The 23,886-nt window shown below is 32.0% G+C and overlaps 8 protein-coding genes and 1 non-coding gene across 9 annotated transcripts; 5 read left to right on the forward strand and 4 right to left on the reverse strand. All coding sequences in view use genetic code 12, as the record gives it.

The window, feature by feature from the left end:
- On the forward strand, positions 1 to 1,507 carry DFJ63DRAFT_300695 (uncharacterized protein; the record flags this gene model as incomplete). The annotated part of the gene is made up of 2 exons (XM_064905442.1): positions 1 to 389; positions 555 to 1,507. Coding segments are annotated over exons 1-2 (1,056 nt in total), but the record flags the coding sequence as incomplete, so codon positions are not given.
- Positions 1,508 to 1,752: 245 nt separating this feature from the next.
- Positions 1,753 to 2,121, reverse strand: DFJ63DRAFT_338139 (uncharacterized protein; the record flags this gene model as incomplete). The annotated part of the gene is made up of 1 exon (XM_064908648.1): positions 1,753 to 2,121. The coding sequence occupies one exon, from the start codon at positions 2,119 to 2,121 to the stop codon at positions 1,753 to 1,755; it is 369 nt and encodes a 122-aa protein (XP_064759233.1).
- Positions 2,122 to 3,677: 1,556 nt separating this feature from the next.
- On the reverse strand, positions 3,678 to 5,147 carry DFJ63DRAFT_338140 (uncharacterized protein; the record flags this gene model as incomplete). The annotated part of the gene is made up of 1 exon (XM_064908649.1): positions 3,678 to 5,147. The coding sequence occupies one exon, from the start codon at positions 5,145 to 5,147 to the stop codon at positions 3,678 to 3,680; it is 1,470 nt and encodes a 489-aa protein (XP_064759234.1).
- Positions 5,148 to 14,392: 9,245 nt separating this feature from the next.
- On the forward strand, positions 14,393 to 15,232 carry DFJ63DRAFT_272641 (agglutinin-like protein; the record flags this gene model as incomplete). The annotated part of the gene is made up of 1 exon (XM_064904578.1): positions 14,393 to 15,232. A coding segment is annotated over one exon (840 nt), but the record flags the coding sequence as incomplete, so codon positions are not given.
- A 1,632-nt stretch (positions 15,233 to 16,864) lies between these two features.
- DFJ63DRAFT_52283 (uncharacterized protein) lies at positions 16,865 to 17,953 on the forward strand. The gene has a single exon (XM_064908881.1). The coding sequence runs from the start codon at positions 17,229 to 17,231 to the stop codon at positions 17,733 to 17,735; it is 507 nt and encodes a 168-aa protein (XP_064759236.1). The 5' UTR covers positions 16,865 to 17,228; the 3' UTR covers positions 17,736 to 17,953.
- Positions 17,954 to 18,830, forward strand: DFJ63DRAFT_52247 (uncharacterized protein). Its single transcript, XM_064908879.1, has one exon. It carries the CDS (start codon positions 18,172 to 18,174, stop codon positions 18,757 to 18,759), a length of 588 nt encoding a protein of 195 aa, XP_064759237.1. The 5' UTR covers positions 17,954 to 18,171; the 3' UTR covers positions 18,760 to 18,830.
- Positions 18,831 to 18,901: 71 nt separating this feature from the next.
- On the reverse strand, positions 18,902 to 20,566 carry CAC2 (Cac2p; the record flags this gene model as incomplete). The annotated part of the gene is made up of 2 exons (XM_064905397.1): positions 18,902 to 19,639; positions 19,712 to 20,566. 2 exons carry the CDS (start codon positions 20,564 to 20,566, stop codon positions 18,902 to 18,904), a joined length of 1,593 nt encoding a protein of 530 aa, XP_064759238.1.
- A 475-nt stretch (positions 20,567 to 21,041) lies between these two features.
- Positions 21,042 to 22,586, forward strand: LAP4 (Lap4p; the record flags this gene model as incomplete). The annotated part of the gene is made up of 1 exon (XM_064905401.1): positions 21,042 to 22,586. One exon carries the CDS (start codon positions 21,042 to 21,044, stop codon positions 22,584 to 22,586), a length of 1,545 nt encoding a protein of 514 aa, XP_064759239.1.
- Positions 22,587 to 22,668: 82 nt separating this feature from the next.
- On the reverse strand, positions 22,669 to 22,750 carry DFJ63DRAFT_t135. Its single transcript has one exon. It is a non-coding gene; the product is annotated as a tRNA-Ser (tRNA).
- Between the last annotated feature and the right edge of the window lie 1,136 nt (positions 22,751 to 23,886).

Consider the following 23,886-nt stretch of genomic DNA (forward strand, 5'->3'; position numbering starts at 1 on the left):
TGTACACAATAATGTTACTCCTCCTCTTTAAAAGCAGATGAATTGAGAAACTAGCTAGTAGAACGTACTTTACTATTTATCTAAATAAGAAAAAGAGAAGTAAACCATAATGGATGATTTTTATAACGTTAATATTGCAACGTTACTGACTTCAATATTTTGTCCTACCGGAAAATCGCGAGATGTTTTTTGGTAAAGATCGCGTTCAAGTGTAAATTATTTTAAGATGTGAAAAACCATATTGACCACCATTCATTCATTGATCCATTCACAAAGTGCAATAGAAATGAAGGTTATAAAGTTGGCGATACTGGTAGCTATACTATTTGAATCAGCTTGTGCATCTGTGGGTGATCGGTTAATCGACTTTCAATCCTGTGTTCAACAATGTATTATTCTAGATGCTCCGAAGTCAACCTTGACTATATTTGAAAAAGTTGAGAATGAAAGACAAGGTGGTCAAGATGTGATTGAAGATGGTCATATAGTATTTAAGAAGAATCCAGATGTCGATAAGAGAGAAATTGAAACTACTACTACTACCACCACCGGAGGTATAACTTTTATTGAGGCTGATTTTAAAAATCCTCGATTCGATATTTATTCTCCATTAAGAGCACTTTGGAGTTTAGAAAAGAATTGTAATTATAAATGTCAACAACTCATAACTGATATAAGGTTGTCTCGTGATGAACCTATGGTTCAATTCTATGGGAAATGGCCTTTTATTCGAATGTTCGGTATCCAAGAATTTTATTCGACTATATTCTCCATTGCTAATTTTTACGTCAATTATAAGAATTTCTATAAAGTGTTATTACAAGTTAGAAAGAACAAGAAAGAAAATGGTGGAATTGGAAATACAAATGTTTATGCGGTAATGTTAGGACAATTTCTAAATCTAATCATCGTTTCCTTAATTGGTTGGACTTTCAGTACAATTTTTCATATTTATGATAATAACATTACAGAAACATTGGATTACTTTGGTGCCCTGGCAATTATCATCACAAGTTTTAATTGTGTATTCATACGATATTTTGCATTATTTAAACGTCCAGTGGCATTAAGAATCTGGCAATTGATGATGTTGACTATTTACATTATTCATTGTTTGAGATTATACTTACATTGGGATTATGATTATAATACAAATTTCAATTTAGTGATTGGGATCTTCACTATTTTACTTTGGGTATTCCATTCTTTTTCAAATTATAGACAATTCAAAAGACGTTATATCATCTATAACAATTCAATCCAATTATTACCGTTTGAAACTAAAATCATTAAAAGGATAAATATGTCAGTTAGATTAATCCCATTATTACCTGTATTTTTAAATGGTTGGATGATCTTAGGGATGTTATTTGAAATATTTGAATTCACTCCATGGCATAGATTAATTGATGGTCATTCGTTATGGCATTTATTTACAATTTTCCCTCCTATAATTTGGTATGATTGGAATATTTGGGATATTGAAATGTTAAAAATCACAGATAAATTAGGTCATGAATAATGAAACTACAACATTTGTGGATAAATGTAAAACGATATGTATTTTCTATACAGTTTATGAGAGATACCAGGAAGAATGCAAAGATGAAATTAAAATTAAAAAGGTGTAACGAATGAAATAAACAACGTGAATGAATAAATAAATAAAATGAGATTAACGAATGAATAATGCAAATGGGTGAATTTGTCAATCAAAATGCAAGGTGGATGAATTACAAAAAGGTATATATCCTATACTAAATCTTCCGGTTTCTCTAACTTTTGCCCACTGTTACTACGGCTATGACTTGAATGAGAATGATGTAATTTATGAATACGACGGTGACGAAGATAATGATTTAAATAATATCCTAACTGATATACAATAACAGAAATCAAGATAAGAATAATAAGAAACTGTGAAATGGATAGCTGAGGTAATAATTTATTCAAACTATGAGGATCAGGATTGGAAGATGGGGAAGATTTAGTAGTTGCTGAAGGTTTAAGTAATTTATCAAATTTATAATTCAAGTTTAAAAAACTACTTTTTTCTTCTTCACCATCATAAAAGGCATGTTCATGGATCAAATTACGATCTCTATCTGGAGTTGGAATCATTCTGGTTGTGTTAAAAGATTATGATGATGATGATGATCTATAGAATAAATGATATGTATGCAAAGAAGGTGATTGGTGTGGAGGGAAGCGAAAAATTATAGACCCTTTTGTTAAAAGATTATGCGAGGAATATATATATATAATATAAATTTTATTATATATATTATTGATACGGTATCCTTTCGAGGAAAATGCTGGTGCAGTTGGATGTTAAAGTTGGGGAATTAAATTGGTTGTAAAGTAGTAATCCACACAAGACTTCTAAAAGTGAAAGTGAAATTTGCCTACTTGGGATGAATCAAGCGTCTAAGGATGAAACTTTCCGCACTAAAAATATGTGGTAGAGTATAGCTGCGGCTATTGAAATATTAACTAATAAAATAAAGTTATAGATATGAATATGAAATTTTTGATTAAAGGGGATGTGGTATAGTATTTATATCAAGTTATCGAAGAAGTTATAAAAAGTATAGAATAAATGATAATAATATTAGAAAGAAAGAAAAAATTTTCATGGGGGAACAGGTCATAAAGTAAAAAGTAAAAAGTAACATAGTAACAAAGAACTTTACAGTCATTCATAGAGGTAACTAATTAGTGCTACAGTGCCACTCCACCAAGTAAAAATAAACAAATAGTAAATAAATAAATAAATAATAATAATAATAATAAACAATGGAAGGTAACAGTAATTAAATACAAACCATTAGACAATTTTTCTCCCTAGAGATACAAGTCACCGTAAAAAATTCCGCTGCTTAGTGCTGCTGCTTCCCTCTGCTAACTCTAGTTGCGCTGCTGCTGCTAATTTAAGAAATTTACTGAGAAAGAAATGTGTGTGAAAAATTTAAATTTCTTTTTTTTGTGATTTGTGTTTACATTTTTTTTGTGTGATGCTGGCTGATTTAGGAACTGTAATTGAATAAAATGATGTCATAATACTAAGGAATATAACTACGACAGTCAGGAACAGAATCGAACAGAATCAGGAACAGTTTGAATGTTAGAAAAGCTTTATAGTATTACGATGAGTTTAGATGGTCTTCATAATGTACATAGCTATTAATACTGATAGAATGTAGTAGTTGTAAAGTAAAACTCAGACAAAGAGACAGTATCACCACATTCAAATCTCATCCCCTCTCCTCACTCTCCCACTGAAAAAACTAAAAATTTCATCCTCAGCTTATGCCATCCCATCTCACCCCCTAATCCATTGTTATATACTAACAAGGATTTATATCACATCCCTATGCAATAGATTACCATCATCCTCGATGCAATTCAAATTGAAAGCTTATCTCTTATGAATTATAAACAAAAACAGCATGATACAGATATCTGCAGATCCCTCTCACAGACTCTAACCGAGCCATACCTCGTATAACTTGACTTTGCGTATAACCAAGCAATAGTACAGTTAGCACAAAACTAATATAACCATTTATTTAATTAATTATTTATTATTAGAAGTATTAATACTTTTCTTGTTTACAATTATTAATTGTATCTGTTGCTATACATATGTTTGTTTATTTACTATATATAACTTTTTCTTAATGACTAAACTTACTAAATAAAGAAATCTTCTTACTACCAGTAGTTGAAGACTTTTTTTTACTATTATTAACTATCATTTCATCAACTATGACTTCTTCACTTATATCACTAACTGAAGAAGTTTTACTTGTTTTTGAAATGATTGAAGAATTATTCGATATCACACTTTGATGTTTAACTTGAGATGATGATTGTTGATTTTGACTTCTAATTTTATCGCTTGGATTTATCGTTAATTCTAATAAACTATAATTTAAAAAGATTTGCCAAAGATTATATAATTTATCTAATCTCCTTGAATTTGAAATCTTTAACTTTAAATTATCAACCATTATAATGATTAATTGAGTTAATTGATTAATATCTCCCTTAAACATATCATGATAAATTTCTTCATTCATATAATTAAAATATTGATAATTTAAATCATTAAAATAAAATAAAGTATCCCTTCCATTATTAGTTTGATCAAATTGATTTAAATTTAAAAAGAAATATTCAACATAATCAATCATATAACTTTGTAATTTATTTAATAATGGTAAATTTTGATACATTTCATAATTTTCAAATTTAATATCTTGATAAACTGAATTCCAAAATTGATTAGATTTAAATATCTTACTAACATTTATAATCTCTTCATGGGCTTCTCTTCTTTTAGCAGGTGATGATGGTAATGGTTTATGATTATAATATTTCTGTTTACGATTTTCATCACTATTAAATAAATCTTCTTCATATTCATGAATCACCAAATTACTTAAACTATATGATACATCGTCTTGAAACAGTAATTCTTGCTGTTCCACTATCTCCTCTTCCTCTTCTTCTTCGTCATCATTATTGATTATATGCATGTATTCACATTTATGTTCATTATTCTTAATGTAAGTATGATCAACTATAAATTGTTCAAAATATGAATATCTTAATAATTGAATATTCTTAAGGGTGAATAATCGTTCATGGTCTTCATGATCTTCATTAATATATTTAAATTGATTTAATTTATGATTTAAATGATTATATTTACTTGACGTTTCAATATAGGTGGGGATTTCATTAATATTTATCTTGACATTATTATTAATTTTTGTGGTATTGGTTTGACTAACATTTTCATTAATCTCACTTAATACAGACTTGGCAGGTATATAAGATGAAGTATTTATATCAAATACTAATTTATTAGTCTTGGGAGAAACATTTGATGAAGTTATAGTGGTAACAGAATTTGATCTTTGACTTCGAATTTCACTTTTGCTATTCTCCTTTGATGAAGACGATGATGAGGATGTAGATGTACTTGATGATATGGTTGATGCACTAGATGAATTTGATTTATGACTTCGTCTTGAACTTGAGCTTGAGGAATGACGCTTCTTTCTTCGTTGTTCTTTTTTCAATTGTTCTAATTGATATTGAGTATTAGAATGATTTGCTAATAATAAAAAGGCAGACATTCTTTGATATGTATATGTAGATGAATATATCTATTACTTTTGATTTTAAGGCGGATAGTTAATGATCAAGTACTTTATAACAATAGAAATGGTACCAGCCCTATGATTTTACTTGAGATGAAAATCCAAACAAAATAAAGAAATATTAAAAAAGACGAACAAGATAAAAATCACAACAAATATTGGGGCCGTTCCAATCATTTATATATATATACCTGTTGATATTTAAACCACAATAATAATAAAAATATTTTTAAATAATAAAACAATTAACCTAAAAAAATAGACAATAAAACAGTGTGGGATAGACAATAGACTCAAATGGCAGTCCAAACCAATCTTGATTGAGTGGTAAAGGCAGGTCAATAGTTCGTATCATTGTTTTTCCTAATTTGTTATTTTTGCATTCGTCAAAAAAGCTGCATGTACATAATTAAATCAAACCAAAAATTTACACAAAAACTTTGAAAAGGGGAAAAAAAATTTTCTCAGTAAATTTTTAGTGAGAATTAGTGAGAAGGTTATCTAATTTTTTAAGCGGTTAGGCAATTAATTAATGTTATCACCTAGCTACCTATCTATTACACCTCCTTTTCTAATATTTTATAAGTAGTAAATTGATCTGAACTGATTTTAATATTTGATTATTTTTTATTACCCACTGAAGAATGTTGAAACAACTTGTTGATATAATTATGACTCGTCAAATTAAAGTTTATACTGAGAATTTAAATAATAGCGCAAATTCAAGGTATGTAAATTTTCTCCTCGAAATTAAAGACATTCTAAAGCATCCGTCATTCGATTTCGTTTCGTTTCAAAACATAGGTTTTTAGACTAACCTCGTTTGAGCAAGAGCCAAACCATTGTCATTTTTAAAAAAGCTTAAAAATTTACAATGACATGACAAAGGACGGATGAAAATTTTTTTCCTACTTTATGACTGGAAAATCAAGATCTGTCACAAAATCTGTATCAATAAATTATTTTTTTGATTTGTGGTTGTGACGCCCGTAAATACTGCCAATTTTTCACTATCTCAATTAAATTCAGCAATACTTTTCAGCTTCAATTAGGGTAGTTAGTAGGCCGTTGTAGGGTGTAGTACAGTGTATTGTGGTATAATACGTTGGGTTGATCGGCGTAAATATGTACGAGGCAGACTGTCATATTTAAGTATGTATGTAATATACCTTTAATTGTTCAATTATGCATTTCTTAAGGAGGCTAAATTATTCCCACACTAATATTTTTGCGACGCGTCTTAAAAAAGATAATGATTTCGATAACCGCCTGATATAATCTAACCCTAGCTAAGCTAACCTATCTGCTTAACTATGGATCATAACTTTATGGAACGGCACTATTTAAGGGGGGTGGTTGTAAAATATTTCTATTTTATTATCTTGATAAGGTTAGCTAAGTAATTAACTTATCTCTTTTATTTTTGAAGGATCGTCCAACGACTCCTTTTTCAAAATATAAAGAGAAAAAATTTTCACTATACAATGACCCCTCTTAAATAAGATCAACATTTTATTACTTGTTCTATCTATGTCGAGGTTGAACAGGCGAAAACCGTTGAATTGTTAGTCTTACCCTACATTAAATAAAACAATAAAATCCCAGTTTTATAAGAACAAAAGAGATCAGACTAATTACATAGTAAACAATACATATATATGTATGAGTATATTCCAGTTGTCAATTACCTTACAGATAATTTCGTTGTTTGGTTATGGGCAATGAAATGTGTAATATGTGATGTGTAAAGTGGACATTTGTACGAGTTTTCAACTTAATCCTAATTCGGAATAATTAAGCATAAACAATAGCGCTTTGAAAAATTAATCAAAAAAGGTCTTTATGTGGTCTATCTCCCAACGTTATTACAAACCCGAATTTTGCATATGATATTCTATTAATCCAATCATAGACGTAGTTCGTTAATTCTCCATTTTAATGTTGTAGGGTTGTAATGATGTGGTAAAATTCTACACATTCTCAAATAAATTGGATGGTTTAAGCTTTTTAAATTATAAATTTGTTTAACTAGAATGACGGAATTGACGAGAATTTTACCATTGCAAAATGTAAGGCAATCGACCACATTCAAAGCGCAACCTACTCTCTATCGTCCACCCCATCAACGAGTCACCGGATGGGATGTGATGCTGAAGTGAACTTACGGTGAACTGCTCGCCTCATACTTCCTCTTGGAATTAGTTTTGCAACTATATTAATTCATTGTTTTGAAAATTTAGATTATCGTCAGTTAAACTTTTCAAGAGATAGAGTTATTCTTGAACTCAAAACTATTAACCCTGGAAAAATTAGAAGAATGTTAATATAACATAAATGAAAATTGTGCCAAAATACATTCTCAATCCATAGTTAAATCTTAAAAAAAGCTTAATTCTAACATTCAGGGTTTTGTATTTCACAGCCACAATAATCAGTATATTGTATCCAACAAGTGTTTATACTTTTACAATTGAGAAACACGAATAACCAAACAAACCATTACATAAAATATCCTTGAGCTCTAGACTGTTTGATTGTTTATTCCACCGTCGTCAGAGTTTTTTTTTTGACAGGACTATTTCCTAATTGGGAATAAACAACAAAAAGATAATCCGGTGACTCGGCATGTGATTGATGTTTGGATGTTTTATTTCTTCCTCTCTTTTATTTATGTGAAGCAATTATCAATTACCCGTCGACCTACATTTTATAATTATTCATTATACTTTCATTAAACTTTAAATCTTGAAGACTTTATTTACCATAATATGCCCAGGAATCCTAAAGAAAAGAATTTTGATGGCGCTAAAATCAGTATGTTTTCTAAGTTTATTATAGACCTAATAGAAGTAGTTGGATAGCATCTTAAAAAGTGTCAAGAGATTAGCCCTATGCCGTATCTTATCCCTAAATTGCCTTTCTGTGAGGGTTGTTCTGATATATGTGTATGAGAGGTGATCTTTTGAGCAAGTGTGAATATATCTGATAAATTACTGCCTACATTTATAGAAATTATTTCGCAATCATTCAAGAGATATTTCTTACAATAAAAAAAAAGTGTAACTTAATATTAACGAACCCAACCGCTAAGACTATGCTTAGCTGTCTCCTAATAACTCCTGCAGGAGTTTTACCCTATGTCTGCAAATCATTTCTTACAAATCTTTTCTTTAGATACTAAGTCTACTTTTTAGATACATAATAAATGCTACTCATTAGAAAAAAAAAAAACCCATATTACTTCTTGTCTTTAGATACTAAATCTACTTTTTAGATACGTAATAAATGCTACTTAAAAAAAATCAAATTTAAGTTCTCTTAGTGATATGAATCATGTGAATGAATTGGTGGAGAAAACTGATATTCAAAGTAACGTATTTGCGATACGGTAATCACATAAATATATTAAACAGAGCTATATAATAGAGGAGGGGTAACCAAGTGAAATTATAACCCAACAATTTCTCTAGTGTACCACTATTATCCAATTTTTCAATCTCACAGATCTGAGTTACTGAACATTACTTTCAGACATAATGCTTAATGACGTTCGAAAAGGTATGGGGAGTTCTCATGCTCAAAACCATCATGTATAGTGACCCTAAAGGTTAGGATAATTGGAATAATTCTATATTTGTTCTATGACAGTAATCCCCACAGCTTGCACTTGTACATCAACAATGGAATACACTTATAAATAAAATAAAACAGGTTTAAAAAATGACGACATGACAAGCTATAGCAAGTGTTCAAATGGGTAATAGAATATGAAAAAAGAGTTAAAATGTAAACAAAGATCTGAAAATTATATAAATGTCAAAAATTAGAGATCTTTTTTGGAGGTGCATAAACGTACATTCAACACGACAAATTAAAGGTTTTTGTTAGAGAAATTCGTATAAATATTAATGATATAGTGTGATTGACCAAACAATAGGAATTGGTTTAACAATGGGTGCATAAATTTCGTATTTCAAACAATATCTATATATCTGGTAAATTTAATCAATTATACGTCTTTAAAGGTTAGTTAAGGTATTTCGACTCCATGCTAGCTGTCGGTATATAAACTATATGCTCTCTATTAAACGGTTATATAAAATATCATAACATAACATGAATATTAGCCATTAATGTATACAATTATGCAGCGGTTTACCTTAAAAATTTAATTGAACGGTGGGATATTTTCTTATATTTAAACTAATAGTTAGATGATATTAGCTTTGGTAGGAATCTCTCTTATACCTGACATATTTTATACATTTTAAGCCAACCTGACTAATGGACGTATTTTATTTTTTAAGGCATACTTATTGTTTTCACTCTATCGGCAAATAAAAACAACGCTGGTACAAAATAAAAAATAAAAATCAAAAAAATAAAGGATTTTTTGAACCGTGTATCAAAATTTTTAGTTGTAAACAGGCATAATTACCAGATGTATAAACTTATAGTTAATGTATGGTGCATACACCATCATCTATACTTGCATGTTACATTGTGGCCTAATTTTGAGTTCCATTGTTTGCAAGGTTTAGTCCAATTAACAGTTACTGTCAATCAAAAAGAAAATCTGTTGAGAAAGTTCAATGTTCTTTAATTTATGATCCGTATTATATTATATTATGTTATTCATAGTTATATATCATTGTTGAATGAAGTATACTACAGTAATACGACTATGACAATCCACAGACATTGTAAATTGGAAGTGCCGGTGTATCGGCAACTATATTTAGATCCCGGATTATAAAATAGATTTAATATTCAGATATAATAACAGGAACTCCCTCAAAGTTCAAGCCAGTAGCAAAACTTGTCCAATTCAGGTATTCATAAATCTTAAATAAGTAATTTCTTACAATTTATTAAAGTATTTGGAGGAGTAATTTGATGTAGCGTTAAAATATAAAAGGAGTTTTCTTTCCTAATTGGGCTTTTTCAAAAATTGACGTTTTAATTTTATTTTTTAATAAAATTATTTTTTAACAGCCATAAAAAATATTTTACCTTTATATGTCGGATACTTTTGCAACGAACTAGTAGCTAGACATATTTTCACTATATTTGTTATACAATACAGGTTTTTGTTCTATCTAGACTGGGCTTGTTATAGCACAATACTTTCCCTTAAAGAATTTAGGTTTACCAGAAGGATTTACAAACTCTGTTTTAAGTTTCATATTATTTTCTTTCCTCCATTACCAAATCTATTCAAAATATAGTTGATAGATAATTTGATACTTTATTTCCCTTAAATATCACTATCAAGTATAACTTTGAGTTCATTTACTTCAAATTGATTCAAGATCAAAGGCAAATGACGACAGTCAAAGAATATATTCAAACTCATTTACTATAAAACTCATTTACTACAGAAGTTTCTTATTAATTAATTTATCGCAGAATTTCAATATTATACTTCTGTAATTGAACCCGTTTCAATGGCGAGCTTTGTTATTAAGCTATTGTGTTTATTAGCCTTTGCTAATTTAATTCGAGCTGAAGAAACAACTCAAATTGATACTTGGTCTTCAAATTTCACAACATCACTGTATTCTACAAATGGAGATACCACTTACTTAGAAGAATATGTACCAATCCCAACAGTCACTTTAGAAACCACATGGACAGAAAATGACACCAGCATTATATCAACCCATAGTGCTAATATAGGAGAAACCGCTACTATCTACGAGTATGTCCCTATACCAACATCCACAGAATATTCAACTTGGTCTAATGACTATACATCTACAATAACTTTAGTAACACCTTCTATAGGACAAACTGGGATAATAGTAGAAGAATTACCGACAACTTTATATTCCTACATAAGTACTTTTGAAACAATAGATACAAATGGACAAACAGTAACATATTCAGAACTTGTGGTTGTAAGCGAAGACACAGCCACTACCATAACCAGTGAATCTGTATTCCCAGTATCCACTGGCCCTATTACTACTTACACTACTACTTATATTACAACTGACGGAAACGGTTTCATTGCTACTGATTCTGCAATTGTTGTCTTAACAATAGGGGAAGATGATCTAGTTTCTAATAGTACTTCTACCTTATTCGCTACCTCAACTGATCCAGCTACTACATACACTACCACCTTCAGTACTACTGATAGTAATGGATTTGCTGCTGTTGATTCTGCTGTTGTGGTTCTCTCAATTGGTGATGATGACGCGGTGATTACCAGCACATCATTCTATCCTACTTCATCTGATCCAGCTACTACATACACTACCACCTTTAGTACTACTGATAGTAATGGATTTGCTGCTGTTGATTCTGCTGTTGTGGTACTTTCCATTGGTACTGATGATGCTGTTATAACTTCAACCTCATTCTATCCTACTTCGTCTGATCCAGCTACTACATACACTACCACCTTCAGTACTACTGATAGTAATGGATTTGCTGCTGTTGATTCTGCTGTTGTGGTACTTTCCATTGGTACTGATGATGCTGTTATAACTTCAACCTCATTCTATCCTACTTCGTCTGACCCAGCTACTACATACACTACCACCTTCAGTACTACTGATAGTAATGGATTTGCTGCTGTTGATTCTGCTGTTGTGGTTCTCTCAATTGGTGATGATGACGCGGTGATTACCAGCACATCATTCTATCCTACTTCGTCTGATCCAGCTACTACATACACTACCACCTTTAGTACTACTGATAGTAATGGATTTGCTGCTGTTGATTCTGCTGTTGTGGTACTTTCCATTGGTACTGATGATGCTGTTATAACTTCAACCTCATTCTATCCTACTTCGTCTGATCCAGCTACTACATACACTACCACCTTCAGTACTACTGATAGTAATGGATTTGCTGCTGTTGATTCTGCTGTTGTGGTTCTCTCAATTGGTGATGATGACGCGGTGATTACCAGCACATCATTCTATCCTACTTCGTCTGACCCAGCTACTACATACACTACCACCTTCAGTACTACTGATAGTAATGGATTTGCTGCTGTTGATTCTGCTGTTGTGGTACTTTCCATTGGTACTGATGATGCTGTTATAACTTCAACCTCATTCTATCCTACTTCGTCTGATCCAGCTACTACATACACTACCACCTTCAGTACTACTGATAGTAATGGATTTGCTGCTGTTGATTCTGCTGTTGTGGTACTTTCCATTGGTACTGATGATGCTGTTATAACTTCAACCTCATTCTATCCTACTTCGTCTGACCCAGCTACTACATACACTACCACCTTCAGTACTACTGATAGTAATGGATTTGCTGCTGTTGATTCTGCTGTTGTGGTTCTCTCAATTGGTGATGATGACGCGGTGATTACCAGCACATCATTCTATCCTACTTCGTCTGATCCAGCTACTACATACACTACCACCTTTAGTACTACTGATAGTAATGGATTTGCTGCTGTTGATTCTGCTGTTGTGGTACTTTCCATTGGTACTGATGATGCTGTTATAACTTCAACCTCATTCTATCCTACTTCGTCTGATCCAGCTACTACATACACTACCACCTTCAGTACTACTGATAGTAATGGATTTGCTGCTGTTGATTCTGCTGTTGTGGTTCTCTCAATTGGTGATGATGACGCGGTGATTACCAGCACATCATTCTATCCTACTTCATCTGATCCAGCTACTACATACACTACCACCTTCAGTACTACTGATAGTAATGGATTTGCTGCTGTTGATTCTGCTGTTGTGGTACTTTCCATTGGTACTGATGATGCTGTTATAACTTCAACCTCATTCTATCCTACTTCATCTGATCCAGCTACTACATACACTACCACCTTTAGTACTACTGATAGTAATGGATTTGCTGCTGTTGATTCTGCTGTTGTGGTTCTCTCAATTGGTGATGATGACGCGGTGATTACCAGCACATCATATTATCCGATGTCTAGTGTGTCAGTTTCGGTGAGTGGTTCGACGATTTCATCTGAGTATAGTTCTGTTGTCAGTTCTTTTTCAAATGTTGGCATGACAAGTAGTGGTGTAGCAACTAGTTACTCATCCAATGTTAGTTCTTCCTTTTCTTCGTCCGTATTGGCAGAGTCAACGATTTATAGTAGCTCATACGCTTCTATTTCGAGCTATGGTTCAAGTGTTTCGTATTATAGCTCTTCCTCATTTACAGGCTATTCATCAGGTTTCAGCAGTGTATTATCATCTGAATATACACTGAGTGTTTCGAAAGCCAGTATATCAACTATTGTGAGTACATCTAGTTCTTATTCAGATGCATCAAGCTATTCAAGTTTGGTTACTAGTAGCGTTTATCAATCTCAGGTGTCTTCTACTTCTAATTCTGTTATCAGTAGCACACAACCTTTGTTATCTAGCACTTCAATAGTGATAAGTTCGTTGTCTTCTGGTTCTCCGTTATCAAGCTCAACATTATTGTCTGGCAGTTCAACACCTAAACTTGTCTCATCTAGTTCATTGTTAAGTTCATCTATAATTTCATCATTGATATCATCCGAATCTTCTACGGTTTCCAGTGATATGTCGTCTACTAAGGTTGTACCGCTGACTTCTGTATTGTCTTCTTCGGAATCATATTCTAATATTGAGTCATCTACAAAACTAGTTTCATCTTCCACTAGCTCTATTATTCAACCTAGTAATGCAGCATCTTCATCAACTATAGTTAGTGAATCTTCTAGTACTGTCAATGAATCGAGTTCATCTGTGGCTAGTAGTATTGGTGAATCCATTTCATTTTCTGAATCCAGTACACCTACTTCATCTACTTCATCTACTGAGTCCAGTTCAATTTCTGAGTCTAGTTCATATACAGAATCCAGTGAATTTACTGAATCTAGCAAATCTGCTGAATCTAGTAGTGTCAGTGTATCCAGCTCACCCGCCGGATCTAGTTCATCTACTCCATCTAATGAATCTACTGAATCTGCTGAATATACCGAATCTAGTAGCATTACTGAATCCAGTTCATCTACGGAATCATCTACGGAATCTAATTCAACTACTGAAACCAGTTCTGCGTTGGAATCATCATTATCATCTAGTATTGAAATTACTATCGGTTACTCATCTATCTCAATTATTAGTAGTGAAACTTTTACTTCCATCACTTCAACCACTCCACAACCAACTATCCCAGCCAGTGATGTCATTCAGAGCACGGGTACAGTTGCATTCGTTGCAGAAGGTACTGATAGTGTTCCTTTACCAGAAAGTGCCGGATGGAATGCTGCTATAGGATGGACGCTTTCCAATGCCACAGCACAACCAGGTGATGCCTTTGCATTAAATATGCCCGATGTCTTTGGATTTGATAGTGATAGTGATAGTGATAGTACTACAACAACTAAAAGAATGATGAAACGTGCTACTACTAATCCAACTATCTATCTTTCATCAGATGGGATTTCGTATGCTTCCTGTGAATTAATTTCAGCTGGTTTGACAGGTAATTCGTCATCAATCCAATGTACGATTTTAGATTCTATAAATACATTACCAGCTGGTACGCCAATTGATGGTGAACTTATTGTTCCTATTGTATTTAATGTGGGAGGTTCTGGATCTGCTTCAGATCTTGCTGCCGCTAATGCAATTCAACCAGGTCCTCAAGTTATTACTTTTGATGATGGTGATTTTGACATCCTGTTAGATGTTGATTTTGCCGCTGGTGCTTCTTCTCCTGAAGATCCTGATGATATAGTTTATGCAATAAGAGCTATGCCTTGGGATAATGAAGATTCCATATATGTGTTAGGAGGAAGTTGTGGAACTAACCTATCTGTGTCTGGTGATTTGGGTATACAAGTGACGGATGGATCATTAGATTGTTCATCTTATGAAGCTTTGATGACGAACAATCTCAATGCATGGTACTTCCCTAAATCTGATGAAGTTATTCCTTCTGTTTCATTAGTATCTTGTTCATCAAGTGAAATTCTTATTTCTTATGAAAATCTTCCACTAGGTTATAGAGCTTTTATGGATCTTTTGGCGGTTCCTGATAGTACTGATTTTAGTGCAAGCTATACGAACTCCTTTACTTGTGCTGCATATGTGCCACCTTCTAATGATACATCTAGTTCATATATATCTAGTTCCACTTTGGATAGTTCAAGTTCAAGTTCGTCTGCTATTTCAAGTTCAGATTCTTCATTGAGTTCTAGTTCCGTTGAAAATAGCTCTGCTTCCTCCACTTCTGAGTCTAGTAGTGTATCAAGTACTTCTGCTAGTGTTAGTGAATCAAGTTCAAGTTCAAGTTCAACTTTAAGTTCAAGTTTAAATTCTAGTTTGAGTTCTAGTTCTAGTTTAAGTTCAAATTTAAGTTCAAGTTTAAGCTCGAACTCTGAAATGGTTTCTTTCAGCTCCAATTCCGTTCCAAGCTCTACTTCTGAACATAACTCAGATTCTATCACCTCATCATCTACTACTTATTCTTCAAGTTTACTCAGCAGTACCTATTCAAGTCTTGAAACATCTTCGGAATCAAATTCTTCTGATTCTGTCTCATCGACAAGTTCAAACAGTGGCAGTTATTCATCAGCATCGATAATCAACTTATCGATATCTTCCGACTCATCAACAGGAGTTATACTTTCTTCAAGTAGAGGTCCATGGGTAAATTCAACGATTTATACAACCATTACTACTCCAACCACATTGATTCTGTCTACCATTACCACGACTACCAATTCAGATATAATAACCATCACTTCAACTCTTTCTACGGTAGTAACAATCGTAACTCAACCTATCGGTGCTACAGCTCCAATAACTACAACGGAAACATTGATATCGGTGATAACTACTACCACTTGTCCATATGAAGATGAATCAACAACTACTGGAGGTTCAACTAGTTTATTAAAAGCCACTACTACTGATTTGGCTTCTTTAGATACTTCTACACCTATTACTGTTACGAAAACTGGTAATGAAAATGGAGAAGATACTTCTGTTAATACTGCAAATGATAGCTTTAATCCAACTACAACAAGTATTTCAAATCCAAAATTGAATCCAACCGATACTACTAGTGAAGTCAGCCCAACTACAACTGGTCAAATCAATCCAACCACTGCAAATGTCGAAGTAATTCAAGCAACTTCTGTCCCAATTAGCGATGATGACTCATCAACTCTCACTCCAGCTATTTCAATACAAGGTGATACGACGTCATCATCATTCGTTGATTCCACTCCTACTTCAACTTTGACACCTTCTAATACCACGGTATATGAAGGAAAGTCAAGTAAACTTTCGATATCAATTCTCTTACTTTTGGTTAACATTATGATAATGTTAACTCAACTTTGAATTTCCCTCTTTCTTTATTTCTTTCTTTCTATTTGTGAATTTTTATCAGATATTTGTAATCTTATATATCTTTCGATATTTCACTTCTAAAATCGATGCTTTTTAGTTATCTTCAATACACAACACAATATATTATATGAATATGTCTGCGAAAACTGTTAATCTAAATTTGAGGATTAAATTTTACATACATAAAACAAAATTTAAAATCTATAAATCTAATAATGGTAAATGTAAACATTAAAGAATTTAACAAATTATGCATAAGAGAAGTGAAATTAATAGAAGATACTAGGTATAATAAGATTCAGTAGAGATAATTAGGGTTTGGGTCTCAAAGTCACAATAGCCAGGATACTATATCCGACAAGTGTTCACAGTTTAAAAATTAGGAAAGAAGCATATCAACCAAACAAGTCAATGTTAATTACCCTTAAACTCTAGACTGTTTGTTTTCCATTACATTATATATTCCATTATCGTTGAGTAAAGCTTAAGACCATTTCCTAATTGGGAACAGAGAAAAGGTTTGTCATGTGATTAGGCATGTGACTGATGTTTGGATGTTTTCTTTCTTCTGGTTTAGGGACCCATTGGCGTAAAACCAAATTGAACTAAATTATCAATAAACTAAAATTGAATTTGTCTAATTTATATATAAAGTTATAATTATTCATTATCATTTCATTACACATTAAATCTTGAAGAAGATTATACATTCTATAGTATGGCCAGGAATCCTAAAGAGTCGAATTCCGAATCGGAATCTTCTAAACATCCATCATCATCAACCACTACTACAACCAAGACATCTCAAAAAGTTAAAAATCAAGCCAATTATCAAAAACAGCAACAATATCTTACAAAACATATACATTCCAATGGACCAAATGATAAACCTAAGGTCCTACCTTTGGATTTCGATAAATATAGTGATGAAGTTTTAATCAAATATAATAAACGTTATGGATTGAATTTACCAAATCCAACTAGTGTTAATAATGATATTTTAAATAGTGAAATTGGTAAAAAGACATTCACAAAGAGAAATAGTAGTAATGGAGGCGTGGGAAAGAAATCGTCAACTCCTGCTAATAAAATAACAAAGATTGATCTTGCTAATCAAGTCAAAAATCATTTTTTGAATTTACCAACTAAAGAAAATGAAATTATAACGAATTTCTTATATAAAGTTAAACATCAAGATGATGAATTTAAATTGACATTCAAATGAGATCACTTTTTCTTATCATTTCCATTCTTCAGTTTCCCCTTTCTCCCCTTTGTCATTTCCATATGGTTCAAATTTCATTTCTTTTACATTCTTATGTTGTTGGTCTTTTCCCGGTTATAATCATCAATATTGTTGAAGTCTTCAACTGTATTACATTCATTAGTCATTTTCTTCCTATATAAACCATACCATATCTACATAGTATATACTGTACCATTAAATCTAACGTTTGCTTCTATCGTATTCTATTTCGTTATGCTAGTTACCACAAAAATAAAACCCCGAGCGCTCACCAAAAAAAAAATCGAAACGACCAAAAAAGGCTAGAAGGTTCTATCCTGTGAGATCAAAATATCTGAAACTTTTAGCATTCATCAACTAATCCATCAATCAGCTAGTCCTTCTTCCATACCTTAGATAGATAGAATATACCATAATGGACTCATCAACAATCATCTTTATTGCAACTTTAGCAGTGGCATTTGTATTTTTAAGATGGTTAATCACCCCTATACCCAATTCTCATGAATTAGAAAGATCAGTAAATCAATATCAACAACATCAAGAACAAGAACCAATAAGACGTAGAAGACAAGTCACTGATAGTATGATTGAAGTTGTACAAGCTATTGCTCCTACTTTGACTCGTGATCAAATCATTATGGATTTAAATCAAACTGGATCTGTCGAACTTACTATAGATAGATATATGGAATTAGGTGGATTACCATTACCTCCTTCATCCAGTGCAAATACAGCCACCACTACTAGCCCTGTTGCTAATGATAGTGCTACCACTACATCAAATAATGTATCAACTGGGAATGCATCAACAACTCAAAAGAAACCTAACAATGTTAAGAAATCATCCATTAGCTTATTAGAAAAATATAATATTGATCCTGACAGTGCTTCAACATCATCATTCTCAAATAAATCAGATTTAACCTTACAGGAAAGAAAAGTTAAGATGGTTTTAGAAGCCAGATCTAGATATCAAGAAAGTGTAAAGAAAGAAATCTAAAATTAGAGTAGTTTACCAAAATAGTTGATGTATATAGGAACAGAGTTTAATAGAAGTTAATGTATAACTATTATATTATGATTATGATTAAAGGTTGATATATACATATATATATAGTGTTTTTTTTCATTTCATGACGTTATTAAGGTTGGTACCACTCTTTTTTTGATTTATCCTTTTTAGAAGGAGTATCACTTACTTTAGTAAAGAATTGATCAATGGTTTTAGTTGGTGTTTTTGAAACGATTGGTTCAGGAACTTGATTGATATTTTCCTTGTTTGATTGTTGTTCACCTGCATCATCATCAATCATTATTATATCATTATCTTCATCCCTCTTAACTTCGTCCACTTCAATAGGCACTACCACGTTAACTGGTTCAATGCTCACTTCTTCGACTTTCTTCTCCTCTTCAACATCAAGAACCACCTCCTTGACAGGTTCACTTATAGGATCAACTACTTCTGTATTCACCTTCTCTTCAACTTTCTCTATTGGTGCCTCATAAATCAGTCCAAATATACCTTCATCAAACGATATAACTGAACAAAATCCATCTGTAGAAGATACAATGATCTTATCTCCTTCGGGACTCCATGCAATATCAGTTATATAACTATAATGTAAATTGGATACATAACCTAAAGGTTGGAAATCACTCGTATTATAAATTATGATAGATTCTTGGGTGGCAACTGCAAATATCATTTGATATGGTAAATTTAATTTATGTTGTGATGAGGATGTTTCTAATTTTGATTCTGGTAATTGATATAGGTTTGGATTGAATGAAATAACTGTAGCTGGTTTATTTAAGCCTGTTATTTTGAATATAGGTGATGTGGTTAAACTCTTTCGAGAATATACATATACTGAGTTCTTAATGCTATCGTCGTTGGTCTTATTGTTACTGGTGTTGGAGTTTGACGTGATGTTATTGGTGTTATTTACGGTGGAAGATGATTCATCAATACCGCATGGAGTGATTAATAAACTTCCCTCTGGTGAAAAAGTTAATCTTCTAAAGAATGATTGTAAAGTTTCAGGATAATACATGAAATTATTCTTAAACTTAGTTAATTTAGTTAAATATTTAATTGATTTGATTTTCCCCTGATCTTTAGTATCATGAATTATCTTATATATAATAATACTTCGATCTGATGATTGAGTGGCTATGAATTGATTGGAGGGATCCCAACTAACACCTTGAACATAATGTTGATGATTATTAAATGATATGAATAATTTTCCTGTAATTTTAGAATTGGCTCCATTAAAATCTAAATGATAAATTCGTACAGTATTATCCATAGATCCAGCTATGATATAATCATCATTAGGAGACCAACAAATATCGTTGATTTCAGACATGGATGATCTTAATTGTAATACCACTTCCCATGATTCGACATCATCTTCATCCTCATCTTCTCCTTGATCTTCAAATGATTTTATTATTTTATCGGAAAGTCTCCATATCATTAAAGTTCCATCATCTCCAGCTGTCGCCAATAAGTGTCCTTTATGATTAAATCTTACCACATTGACGGCTTGAGTATGTTTTTTCAAAGTACTGAGATATTCAACTTTCGTCTGTGATGATGATAATTGCTGTGGTTGTTGGTCAATTTGATTCGTCGGTATATGTTTATGATCTATTTTCCAAATTCTGATATTATTATCACCTCCTCCTGTAACCAATCGATTGGGGATTAGATTTGATCCTGTTTGAGGCTGAAATGCCACTGAATATACAGGCATATTCTCCACATGCCAGTGGATCGTGAGTGTGTTGGCATTCATTGATATCGATACCGCTTTTGACTGATCCAAGTACTAATATCTATATCAAAGCTGTTTCTTTTCAGTGTTTGCAAATTGAAAAAATTAAAATAAGAAAAATAAAAAAATAAAAAAAGACGCGTATTTTTGTCACGTTATCTATGTCGTGTGACTTATCATGTGACTTTATCTTTCGTCTTTAGCTGGCTGATTAGCCGTTAAGGGAATGGCTCCACATAAATTGAAATAGATTATGAAGATTAATAATCCCATTACCACTTATCACTTCAATTACCTTATAGACATATATACAATGGCATCCCAACAGAATAGTGAGATATTCACAATGATTACCAACGATAAAGGTATTCTTTCTACTACTGATGATGAAAATTATGAAGAAGATGATGTAAGTACTGATGAAGAATATGCCACTGATAAAGATGATGATGATGCTAATGCTTCTGGTTATGTCCTTTCTATGCCTAAAGTTGAAATGTCTAAATCATCAACCCCTATAATAGAATCTGAAGCTTTTGAACAAGAGGTTAAACAAGAATCAATTCCTCAAGATTTATCATCATACTATGATGCTTATGCAGAACAGTTCATGACTTTTATGAATCAAAATCCAACTACTTATCATGTGGTAAGTCATTTCAAGTCAGTATTAGAGAATAATGGATTCACCTATGTTAAAGATAATGAGATAATCAATTTAAGTCATAAACCAGGATTTTATTTCACATCGAAAGATGATTTAACTTTGATTGCCTTTGTTATTGGAGGGAAATGGAAACCAATTAATGGTAGTTGTTTCATAGCAAGTCATTGTGATGCCTTATCAGTTAAGATTAATCCTCATAATCTGAAAAAGGTAGATCAAGAAAACATTGATGATTCTTATGAATTATTAGGTGTTGCCCCTTATTCAGGAGCATTAAATCATCTTTGGTTAAATAGAGATTTATCACTAGCTGGTTCTGTACTTGTAAAAGATCATAGTACTAAAAAAGTTAGTCGAAAATTAATCAATTCATTTCCAAATCCTATTGGGTTTATTCCTCAATTAGCTCCTCATTTTGGTCTTCCTGAGAAAGAGTATAATACTCAAACTCAAATGGTTCCTATTATCTCATATAAAAGTTCGAATGATTCCGATTTGAAACCAACTGATGAAGAAAAATCATCCAGTTTATATAAAAGACATTCCCTTGGTCTATTAAGATACGTTACTCAATTATCTCAATCATCATTATCTTCCATAGTTCTGTTAGATTTGGATTTAGTCGATTCTCAACCTGCTATTAGAGGAGGGTTGAATAAAGAATTTATATATTCATCTAGTTTGGATGATCGATTATGTTCATTTGATTCAGTTTATGGTTTGATTGAATTTAGTCAAACATTCTTTAAGGAAGGTAACTCACTTGAAGAATATGATGGGTTAAACGGGATTTATTTATCTAATCATGAAGAAATCGGAAGTGGTAGTAGAACAGGAGCAAAAGGAGGTTTCCTTATCGATTTATTTAAATCGCTTGCATCTTCAACCAGTTTAAATTCTGATGAATCAATTAATGGCCAAGAAGCATTACTACAATTGACCCACAACTCAGTCCTTCTTTCAACTGATGTGACTCACGCTATGAATCCTAATTTTAAAAATGTATATCTTGAGGGTAATTTCCCCTTACCTAATGTCGGACCATCAATTAAATTTGATTCTAATATGCATGTATTAAGTGATTCATCAGCGTATGTATTTTTACAAGATATTATAACCAAAAACATACCGGATATCAAATTACAACATTTCCATATTAGAAATGACAGTAGATCAGGTGGAACCATCGGTCCCGTATTAAGTGATGCTCAAAGAGGAGTAAATGGAGCTAAATTAATCATTGATGTTGGTTTACCAATTCTTAGTATGCACTCTATAAGAAGTATAATGGGGTATAAAGATGTTGGAATTGGTATTAGATTCTTTAAAGAAGTATTTAATCATTGGCAAGAATCTGTTAAAATTATAGAATAGTGTATGTATATGTATTAATATAAAGTAATGTACTTTGACAAGTTTGAATTGCAAAAATAGTTGTAAAAATAAAAAAAAATAACGACAACTGCAGGACTCGAACCTGCGCGGGCAAAGCCCAAAAGATTTCAAGTCTTTCTCCTTAACCGCTCGGACAAGTTGCCTAATTTACAAATTCCGATTATTGAAAATTGGTCACGTTACTTGGTCACGTGCCAAGCTTCTGCAAAAATGTCTCAAAATGTCGTTTCCGTTTTGTATATTTTACGTTATGTTTCTCTATTCCACTTCATTTATATTTCTAATTTTATAGAATATTAATAAATGTATATTTCGAAAAAAAAAAATTAATTTAAATATGTGCATTCAATTAACTATCTCAGGAAGGTATTGTATATCAGGTTTATCTAAGACTACAATTTCCGATTTTGAACTGAAACGTGAGTTATATTCTATCTGAGACAATATCTCTTATCTATACGATTATGACCATATTCGATGCTAGAACCACACTGTTTGTCTACTCTTCAGATTAATTGAATCTAAATGCTTAAAAGTTAATTACAGAATGAGAAAGAAACGCCGGCTCAATTAGAAGATGACATCAAATGGCCGTAGAAGTATTTTTTTGAGCCTGAAAATTCGTGCCGTCTGATAAAACAATTGATGGTCAAATACGTACTTATCATACAGAACTTTTCCGTAATACAGTTAAGGAGCAGTATATTCTACTGATAATGCACCTCTACGACTACTTAAAAAGGGATAATTCCATTTGAATAATAAAGAACCCCAGTTTTTTCTGGGCATAAGCCTTTTTTTACTTCGCTACAAGAATTCCGCCGCGCAAATGCGAGGATAAAATTCTCCATCAAACGTTTGATAAATACCAAAATAGGTTCTAATTGAAACGTATATCCTCTTTCTAAACTTGATACTGGGTATATTTGTAAAACGTGCATAGTTTAATTCTCAGAATAGTAACGAATTTTCCTATTTAAAGGGGTATAAAACCTAAATTTGTCATACACAGCCAGAATAATAGTCATTTGTTTTATAAATATGCCACTCATCATGGGGCATCAATCACCTCAAAATAACGTTCAAGCTATAGGAAATGAACTACAGAAATAAACACTAGATAATTTGTTGAGTAAGTCGCATTTTAGTTTTCATTATTGATACCCTGTAAGAGATTTTCATCAACATACGAATATCAATTGAGCAAATCCTAGTAGATGACTCCCATTTGAATAAGGATGTGGATTCAAGAATTAATTTGATCATATTTAACTCATAA

Source organism: Scheffersomyces coipomensis (assembly GCF_036884675.1).
Source record: "Scheffersomyces coipomensis strain NRRL Y-17651 chromosome Unknown DFJ63scaffold_10, whole genome shotgun sequence".
Classification (NCBI taxonomy): domain Eukaryota; kingdom Fungi; phylum Ascomycota; class Pichiomycetes; order Serinales; family Debaryomycetaceae; genus Scheffersomyces; species Scheffersomyces coipomensis.